The 10,504-nt window shown below is 36.7% G+C and overlaps 3 protein-coding genes across 6 annotated transcripts in view; 1 reads left to right on the top strand and 2 right to left on the bottom strand.

The window, feature by feature from the left end:
- Positions 1-1,228: 1,228 nt before the first annotated feature.
- On the bottom strand, positions 1,229-4,907 carry LOC107274781 (zinc finger protein 33A; the record flags this gene model as incomplete). The annotated part of the gene is given in 4 exon segments (XM_015754292.1): positions 1,229-2,215; positions 4,173-4,286; positions 4,358-4,652; positions 4,725-4,907. Coding segments are annotated over 4 exon segments (807 nt in total), but the record flags the coding sequence as incomplete, so codon positions are not given.
- Positions 3,942-10,504, top strand: part of LOC107274780 — a 13,081-nt gene continuing 6,518 nt past the window's right edge. For 2 of the 4 annotated variants that reach the window (XR_003061914.1, XM_025092075.1), the window contains exon 1: positions 3,942-4,151. The gene's annotated coding sequence lies outside the window, so the exon portion shown is untranslated. Of the gene's footprint in view, positions 4,152-5,043; positions 6,771-10,504 lie in introns of those variants that run through there. The other 2 variants (XR_003061913.1, XR_003061912.1) reach the window with 2 other exon arrangements.
- Positions 7,462-9,691, bottom strand: LOC107274782. Its single transcript, XM_015754293.2, has 2 exons — positions 9,130-9,691; positions 7,462-8,847 (listed from the first exon to the last, which is right to left on the bottom strand). The coding sequence occupies exon 2, from the start codon at positions 8,384-8,386 to the stop codon at positions 7,583-7,585; it is 804 nt and encodes a 267-aa protein (XP_015609779.1). The 5' UTR covers positions 8,387-8,847; positions 9,130-9,691; the 3' UTR covers positions 7,462-7,582.

Below are 10,504 nucleotides of genomic sequence, written 5' to 3'. Positions count from 1 at the left end.
GGATCGGTTACATCTGTCGTGGTCTCTGACCTTTGCTAATGAGGTACTGGAGGGTGCTGAAGGGGGGGGGGGCAATGGGGTTGCGTTGCGTCGGACGTAACAACTCTACTTGCTACAGAGAATCTTCAAAGTTCCGGAACTCTTTCAGTTTTAATTTGTCAGCTTTGTACCATTAGAATTATCAACAGAACTCTTTGAGAACTATTTTTCGACTGTGGGATTGTCAAATTTTGTACTCGCTTTCAGCGCTATTCAGAACCAACGACGCAGACGTAATAAGATCTGGCTCCATCACTGTAGTATAGCTGAGATGCTGATAAATAATTTTTAATAATTGTTTAGAGATGATGAGGGGCCAGAACTCTTTTTGAGGGTATGCAGGTTAATCAGAACTGTGGATTCCACCCGCGAGGAAGGCCGGAACTCACCCCTAAATGTCAGCATCTCACTATAGTATGGCTGAGATGCTGATAAATAATTTTTAATAATTGTTTAGAGATGATGAGGGGCCAGAACTCTTTTTGAGGGTATGCAGGTTAATCAGAACTGTGGATTCCACCCGCGAGGAAGGCCGGAACTCACCCCTAAATGTCAGCATCTCACTATAGTATGGCTGAGATGCTGATAAATATGATAAAACTGTTTCCCACGTGGTTTTTTCATTAGAACTATTGAGATAACTTCCCTAGGGGATAGAACTCTGCAGGATTTTCTTCCTCTGTGCTCATATATGTGAAATTCGATGAGATGCTGACAGGCGGTACGAGAAGTTAGCATCTCATTTCTTAAAAACGTGGATTTAGGGGATAAATCAATTGAACTATTGTTAAAACTTATCAAGAACTGTGGAACTATGATGGATGCAAGTAAATATAAAGTTTATTTGTGAGATGCTAATAGTTGAGATGCTAGGTTCACACACGTGTTGATTTCACCCCCTAAAACTGTATTTCCGCCGATAAAAAAAAAACACGTGTCTCTTAGACTTTGATGGAAAATAACATATTTCAAAACAAAAGAATTTGGAGGACGACACCTGAAGTACCTTCTAATAAGTTACAAGCACGTATATATACCTACGGTGCTGGAATTGAAACAAAAGGATAAGCAGCGCAATGCAGGCAAGCATTAGATACTTGATAACACTGTACACTTAGTGACAGATTAAAATACCTATGCAAACGTGACTTTTGTGAATAATTCTGTAAAAAAAATGATACACTATAAATATCCAAATATTATCACACCGATCAGTGTCACCAATTTTATTTATATCTTTCAGTATAGGAGATCGAGACACCACTTTTTTGATCTTAATAGCATCGTATTATTTTCATTAGAATAGAGATTACACATAACATATACTCTGGGAGATGTTCGCCTCTCTGCTGCATATGTTTGACATGTATATCACAGTTGAATCAGTCTTATGCATTTCGCTTGGTAACATTCATTATTGTGGAGTGTAGAAAATCGAAGATTCTTAGAAAAATGATTCCTAAAATTAAATTGCACAACATTAACCTTGCATAAATAGATGATTTAAAGGCAATGAAAATTGTGAACGTTGACGATTCTGCCTCTGTAACTGAATTCATTAAATTCATTATCCATTGAAATGGTATACATAGAAGTTAATAAGTGCATTCACGTTTACTCTAAAATGCATCAGGCTTTCTAGGCAATCGTATTATTTCAAGGCCTTGGTTGTGTAATCGATATCACAGTTTTCTTTTGGATTATGAACAGTGGTATATTTCTTTTTTTGTGATCGTTGAATAACGCGACGTAGGAATTTTTCGTTAAATATAATTAGCCATTATTCTCGTAAATATATCAGCTACGGATCTAATATCGCGAATCAAACGTATACGTGATTATTGTGATATTTTCATGCATTGTATGCCAATGACAGTAGTAAGTTTTTTTAATATTAAGCGTAATAATACGATTTCGCTATATTTTATACCCCAGTAATAGTGAAAAAATGAGCCCTCTTGCTAATATTCATTTGTTACTGGCCCACTATCTAATACGTAAAACATTATATCACCACCGTCCTCGCCGAAAATATATGCATTTCCCAATACAGATTCTGTTAGACGGCTATCCGATTCACTTATACTGAGTTGCGGCACTTCTGTTAATGATAAATCAGCAGTATCCGATGTAGTAGTTTGTTCAATTCCTGCCACTTGTAGTAATATCTCTTGTCCTGAAACAGAGAAAAATATTAACAACGCATACTTTGAATTAAGAGCTGGAAAACATTCAAGAATTATAAGTAGGCGATCACTTAAGGGGTAATAATAGAGATCTAAGGCAGCGATCGTAAATTTAATACCCAGAATATCCTAAACAGAGCAAAGAACTTGATAAATATTTGTTCTCTAAGAAGATCTGGTTACACATTCTGTAAAAGTAACAATCTTTCAAATGTCTCGTGAACAATTTAAACTGAATAAAAAAACAGACAATCAAATTTTAAAGGTGAACCTGACATATCTTTTAAATTTTTTCTCGAATTTTTCCTTAAGTTTGGGCCTAATCATTACACTGAGAAAATAAAGTTACCAAACCAAAAAATCCTTTGTTTAACTTAAATCCAATCGACACAACTAATTCTTTTAATCGAAATAAGTGCTTATCGGTTAACTGAGCGATATTCGAGCATTGATCCAAATGTCTCATATCGTTCTGAGTTCTACATATTTCAAACAATAAGACACATCTTGAACGTCATTAAATTGATGTCCGTTAAATTAAGAAGACCGTATAAAGCAAGCATCTCATTCGATTCAAAAAATATTCCATGCAATCCGTAAATGTTCCATCAGATCAAATGAACATTTCTCAATCCAACGCCATATTTTTATCTTGAAATAATCGTCACTATCGTAATCACATTCACTTCCAATAGTCCGCTATTACGGTTGCGCCATGATTGGTTATGAATATTAAGGAAAACAAACTTCCTCCCTCGACCGCTAGGACATGCTCGAACCTGCAGAGTGTAGAGCAGTGTAGAGTGAGAGCAACATGTGCAATAGCCGACGTGGCATAGTAACTGGCACGTGGAGCTGAGCGGTGTACACTGAACCACAAGAATGGTGACAACGGTAGACGCCGTGCGGTGAGGTAAGAAAGGAGATTGGGCGGCGCCTGCTCGCGTATCTTGGCCTGTGCGTACGACGCAGAAAGCGCTGCGGTGCGAGCGAGACACCAGAGCGTCGCTCGGTGCGTCCTTGTTGCACAGCACGACTGTAAGCGAGACGCCAACAAGGCCCTTCATGCGCAATAAGGAGCTTGGTGGGGGACCGCTCGTGTTCGGTGGCACGCTTTCCCCCTCCCTCTCAGACTAACGCTCTATGGACGAAAACAGCTACTACCCCGATAAGAAACGAGAAGGAGCTATGGGACTTTCGGTAGTGGAAATGAGGTAGACTTTTCGATTATCCATCCTCGTCAAACAGCGTTAGTAAGACAAAGAGAGATATATGCGACGTGGTGGCTAGGCACAAATGTCCCAGCGTCTAAAGCATTGAAGCGTCCTACGGTGCGTCCTTTTCGCAGAGCACGAGTATAAGCGAGACGGCAATAGGTCCCTGAGTCGCCCTTATTAACAATGCGTTAAACGCTGGGACACTTGTTCCTAGCCACCACATCGCATATATCTCTCTTAGTCTTACTAACGCTATTTGACGAGGATGGATAATCGAAAAGTCTACCTCATTCCCACTATCGAAAGTCCCATAGCTCCTTCTCGTTTCTTATCGGGGTAGTAGCTGTTTTCGTCCATAGAGCGTTAGTCTGAGAGGGAGGGGGAAAGCGTGCCACCGAACACGAGCGGTCCCCCACCAAGCTCCCTATTGCGCATGAGGGGCCTTGTTGTCGTCTCGGTTACACTAGTGCTGTGCAACAAGGACGCACCGAGCGACGCTCTGGCGTCTCGGTCGCATCGTAGCGCTTTCTGCGTCGCACGCACAGGCCAAGATACGCGAGCAGGCACCGCCCAATCTCCTTTCTTACCTCACCGCACGGCGGGTACCGTTGTCACCATTAATGTGGTTCAGTGTACGTATTTTTTGATGGTGAAGAATTTAAAACAATCCTCCCATTGGAAAGATTTTTACACCAGTGTTTTTGTGGGGGTATGTATATGTGCAACTCACCATGTAACAGAGTACAAGCGATTTGTTCAGAATTTAGTTGTGTCGTTTTGTTTTCCATTCGTTGAGTAAATTCGTTCTGCTCTACTCCTGGCACAGATGTCAACATATCTTCATCTGCAATAAATACAGAACTGTTGTATTTAAAATAAATAAGTGTATTCTTTTACAAATAATTACATACAAACCTCTTTTGTTTTCATGTTTCCCTGTGAATTCTTTAGAATTAATATCTTCGTATGTCACTTGTATTACATCGTTTTGCTGTTTTGATATATGAATCTCTTCAGTCGATAACGTTGGAGCTTTTTCAATGAGTTGATTTACAAACCCAGATTGATCCCATTTTTCTCGAAGGTTATTATGCTGACGTTCAAAGTGTCTTCGCATGCTATGTCTATGTCGTGCTGTCATTCGACAGAAGGGACAGCGGTATATCATCCCGCTATGACTTGTCTGCGTGTGACGCTTTAATTGGTACACCTGTTGTTAAAATATGCCCAATACAGAAACATAAAAATTGGAATTATTTATCAATACCAGTTAATATTATACCTTGTGAAATGATTTATGACACGATGCACAGGAATACTGCGCCGGTTTAATATGGCTTTCTACATGTTTATCGAAACTTAATTTGTTGGTAAATTGCGTTGGACAATGTGGACACTTGTACGTGATTTTCTCACCGTGCATCTGATTGTAATGTTTGAGATAATTACATTTTTGGAAGAAATTCTGAAACATTGTTAAAAAGTTTGCAGCTTGAAAAGTTTTGATATATTAATTTCAAGTAAAAAAATATATCAAAAATTTATTTTCAAAAGCAGATTACTGCTGTTTAACTAATTAACATATTTTTCGATTGTTCCAGACAGATACGTCACTGCCAGAAACATGGATCTTAAATGATTTCTAAAGTCCCTTCTTAAATATACCTGAACTACCTGTGCTGCTCTCTATAGTTGTTGTACACTATCATCAAATTCAATAAACTGAAATTTCGAGATAAAAATACCTTGTCAGTATACATATAATATATCAATATTGGATTATTTTTATGAAAAATTCATACGAAGTAGTGTATTCCTTACTGGTTCGTCGTGTCATTAGTGCACACCGTACATATTAAGAGTGTCTCGTCCCTGCTTAAAAAATACGATAGAATTCGATAAGAAACGATAAAACTAATTGCTGATTTCAATCGTTTTCTATCAGTCCTATCTGCATCAAGTTGAAGTGATGATAGAGTTTCTATTTAATGTAATCTGAACCTATCGGGTTGTTGCTTTATTGTAATAATACGATAGAAATTTAATCTATACCTATATTCGTCTATCTATGGTAATATGAAATTCACGTTCTATTACGTATATGATGCTATATGAATCATATTTTTATATGTATTAATATGAGAATGCGTAATAGGAATCGAATAGTTTTCTCTCGTCGCCAACTTATTAGAGAAGAATATGAAATAAACGATAACCTTCTTATGTGGCTTAATAACAAATGGTCTTCCCGACAATAATCTTTCGATATAAAAAATAAGAATATATACTTTCTGCAAAAGCTGTTCATCGTCAATCTACCTTAAGGATGCATTGCACGTACATTTCCCACCAAAAATCTGATTCGATTCGAATTTGAGTGCTTTGACACGAGAATAAAAGCTGAAAAAAATCGACGTCTTGGAAGATAGGAAGAACGTTTATTTTTAATAATAATGCCAAAAAGTTACTAATAAATGAATTTAAAAAATTATTTAACATATTCGATAGAAAACTTTCATATGAAATGAAGTCTCTAATTTTTCCGATAAAAAAAAGTATTCTTAATATCTCCAAGACGCTGATTTTTCTCAAATTTTTCCTTAATCGCAAGATACTCAATGAAATCAATCTTTTGGTTGAGAATTTATGTGCAATGCATTCTTAATACAGTTAACTAGCGATTAATTTGTCGTGTCATGCATAAAGTCATTCTATATAATATGCAATTAATATATGTTATATTTTTGCGAAAAATGGATGCACGCAGTATTAAAATATTGTTACGTACTATTATTTGTTTTCTGTCAAGGAATTGTACAACGTAATAAAAACGAAAATTCAATGTAAACCAACAATTGTTTACATCTTAATTTAATCATTCTTGTGGATAGTAGTATTAATATAGATATTAGTATGACGATATTGTAACATATATTTTTTATTCTATTATTTTAAAAAAAGAACAGATCACTTTATTATAGAATTATTGAATTTCAATTGTATTCGGCATCGAGGCTACGTATTCATTATTATCATACTTGATATAAATCATTTTTTGCTTAATAGATTCTATAGGTACTACCATCTTATTATTTAATGAAATACGCTCCAAATGCGAAACACGAATACATTCGCCAATCGGGACGGTTTCCATTTCCGCAACTGTGATATAGCATTGACCATCCAATTCGATGAACCATAATATTTCAACAACAACGTTCGTTTTCAATTTAACGACCGTATCATTGGTTTTTTTCGGACGCTTATACAATATACTGTGGAACACCGTGCCTTTAAATATGCATCGATTAAATACTGAACCACTGAGTAAGGGGGTTTTTCGCACTCATCCGCCGTAACCGTAAGAGTTCCTTGACGACCCGCTAACACTGCGCCGTTGGGAGTAACCGTACATCGTGACAATCGTTTGTGACTGAACAAATCTTTGCAATATTGATAGGCATATTCTGAATCGAATGGAATTCTAACCACTTTATTCTTGTATGCCATCACTTCTAAATGTCTGTCTACAATTTGCTTCCGTACTCCTTTGGGCCCATGAACACATTGTTTCAAGTTGAACATATTACTCTCATACGGGAATGTTGACGTTGCCCGTAGCGGCCCAGACTTTCGAACAGATTCCACTAAATGCAGTAAGCTATGCATATTGAATGTTATTGCTGTCGGTCCATAATGAACCTCAGTTTCTCCGGCAAACTGTATTAAATCTAAATCGCATTATCTAAGCTCTTCTTCGCTAAATTCTTGTTTCAAAAGAACAAAAACACTTCGGACTAGCAATAAAAAAGAATTCAATGCAACATTGTCGAGTTCGCCATGCAAGCAAGCGTAGCTATAAAATAACAACCACGACCGCTATTCTGTGGTTTTCAATTTCAATTTCTTTGTTAAGGGCTTCGGGAGCCGATGAATTTCATGGGGAGGCTGTATCAACGATAATCTGTTATTGATAATCTGACGCTTCGCCGGACTTAAATAGAATTTTTAACCTGGTGTAGTCCAAATATTCCACATCTGCCGCGTAACTCCCAGAAGTATCCCATGCAAGTAATCGTAGCCATATTTCCAAACACAATCAAAGAATGGCATGTCCATAAAGATGGATTCACCCTTAACTCATCTAATAGGTTTTTTCGTTTGTTTTGCATCTTTTACATCTACGTGATGACTCTCATGTGATCTTAATTCACGGTCTATTTCCATCATTGGATATCTCATAGACCCACCAATATGACGTCCATGTATGTAACACCAGCTGCATCCTTGAAATGCATTGAACTGCATTCGATTCTGCACTATAGGTCGAGCTACAGAGTCAGTGGAAACCAAGAGTACCAAAAACTTAAACTCAATCAGCAATTGATCTATATTGCTGTAGACAGTAACTCTAGCGCGCATTAAATTCTTGAGAAATTTTGACATGTAGAGATTCATAAAGTCGGATTTCGGTTCCGTTTCCGTAGTCCATAGGGCAGCTATCATGACATTTTTAAATCTCAAATCAACAGGCAATTCATTTATTGTTATTTGCAGGGGCCAGAAGCCAAGTTTTGAATTGTGAAATAAAACTCCACCATCTGTACTGACACTTAAAGTTAGTAACTTCCTTCGCCGCCCGTATTCTTTGGAAATATTCCAGTATAGTTCTCCATCGTGAATGTCCCATATCGACAAATCTTCGGTAGTGTTACGATTTTCGATAGTATTGATATTTTCCAAAAGTCTAGATAGACTATCCTGATCTTGCAACAGCATTTTTATTTGATACGCGATGTCGATACAAAGATAATAATTTGGTGATTCTGGTGACAAATTATGTTGTGCTTTGCAATCGTCACAACATCGAGTTTCATTCCGAAAGGCTGATCTTAGTACAGGCTTCCCTAAAGCCTTACGACATTCGGTACAATAAAAAACCATTGTCACAATCGACTCATCTGGGGGAGTAAGCCCTTGTGATATTTTGTAGCTACTAATGTCCCAATCTTCGAATCGCGGTCCAGACAACGTTTTAATGAGATTGAGTAGATCTAACTTTGCAGAATGTGATAAACTATGTCGAAGACTAAAACCATTTATCACCGTTAGCACATCTGATACAGAGACACCAGCTGTTTCAAACGTAATAGTATGATTTAAATCGGCGTATTGATCCTCATCAACCCAATCGTCAAAAAGTTCAGAAGAATCACTGTCCGAATAGTTATCTTCCGTGTGATGACTACGTCTAGTATCAGTTCCTGTTGATGAACGCTTCTCTGAACATTGATCTTCTTCGTTACTGTCTAGATTTTCAGAATCTGAATACTGTGAGTGTCTGTGAGATATTGGTTCCACAACATCTTCAGCATAGGGTACTGGTTCCTGAGACAGCGGACATTCTAAAAAAATTATTTTTAAAATGTCAAAGTTTTAACATCAGCATATTGAACGCCATTGTCATAGTGAAATAAACTGCATTTTCAATAATATTAGCTTACAACATCGCGTGATTGGTAGAAAGCTACAGTACTGGTACAGTGTATAGAAAAGTTAATAGAATTGTGAAAGATAATCGAAAATTTAGGAATTATTATGAATTAGGAACATATTATGCAACATGAATAGCATGAATGTGTAATGTACATATTGCGTTTTCGTAATTGATAAATATGGATACTAACCACTTGATCTTTTTCCTGATGTTGGATTTTGACTTAGCAAATCTTTCGTTTTTTCGGTTTCTCGGAAGTTTCTTCGTTATCCATCATGAATGAATATAAGATACTTACATGACTAAGCTAGAAATATATATACATTTTTTATTTTAGTATTAATGAATAATAATATCTAATATATCATGCGTAGTTAATAATACAGATGATTAATTTTGTCTTAAATAATATTTTATTATTTTTAACATTATTATTCGTTTGAAAATCGAAGAAATTAATGTTAAGTTGAAATTGCACATATGAAATCACACCACTAGATAAAAAATTATTTGAAAAGCACAACAAAATAAAACATTCCATATTTCCATGAACGATGTATTTTTTGTAGTACAGTTCATCAGTACAATTTTTTTTTTCATTTATTACATATCGTAGAGTTCAGGTTGCACCAATAGACTAAATTGGCATTACAAGGTCTGAGTATTAAACCCCAATTATGTGACAAATTGAAAATGCAAAAAATATTTGCACCAATGATCTGGGGTACAAAAAAATGTCACATATACAGTAACGTCCAATTGAAGTGCAACACTTTAATTTTTTTACATATCTATGAAAGTATGACAGATTTCGAAAAACCAAAGACATATTTTTTAGGAAATTTCCTTCCCGATCGAATACAAAATGGCCGAATGGCAGGGGTTGGAGTGAAAAAGTGCATTTTGGAACTTTTTGAAAAATTCGAGATCTAGTAGTTCCGAAAAGAAATTTATATTTCTAATTAGGGCACGAGAGAGAGCATCCTTCGGCATTGAAAAAACCCCCCCATTGAACCCCTGTAGGATCACTCTAGGGGGAGTTACACTCCCTTGAAGTGAAAACACTTAAATGGCCATAACTTCCCAACGCGCCGGCCAATCTGATCCAGTTTCTGCATAATATCATCTTTAATGATACTGCAGATTCTTACAAAATTATTGTTCTCGGAGATGATCCCGTGATGGAGATCTCGAGATTTCGCAAGCGCATCCGAAGCTTCCCCGCCATTTTTCATTAGGAATGCGATGAAATAGAAGTTTCATATTTATCCACGTCGTAGCTTCAACGTCGATTTCAACGATTAAAACGCGATTTTAAACATCCAAAAATGAGTTTGCTAAAGGGTTAAATTATCCGTTTGAAAAAACGCCTAAATTTTGCGAGTTTCGCTCGAGGCGCTTGGGGGACAATTACTTGGCGCGCGCGAGCGCCTCGAGCGGAACTCGCAAAATTGAGGCGTTTTTTCAAACGGATAATTTAACCCCTTAGCGTACTCGTATTTGGATGTTTGAAAGCGCGCTTTAATCGTTAAAATCTCAGCTACAACGTGGATAAAAATGAAACT

The sequence above is a fragment of the Cephus cinctus genome, unplaced genomic scaffold (genome assembly GCF_000341935.2).
Source record: "Cephus cinctus unplaced genomic scaffold, Ccin1 Ccin1_scaffold0104, whole genome shotgun sequence".
In the NCBI taxonomy this organism is placed as follows: Eukaryota; Metazoa; Arthropoda; class Insecta; order Hymenoptera; family Cephidae; genus Cephus; species Cephus cinctus.
The sequence above is the reverse complement of the archived record's forward strand: the minus strand, read 5'-3'. Positions and strand labels throughout refer to the sequence as shown.

Excerpts from the sequence above, each read along its gene's own strand:
- LOC107274782 (XM_015754293.2), bottom strand. The coding sequence starts at position 8,386 with ATGGTTTTTTATTGTACCGAATGTCGTAAGGCTTTAGGGAAGCCTGTA.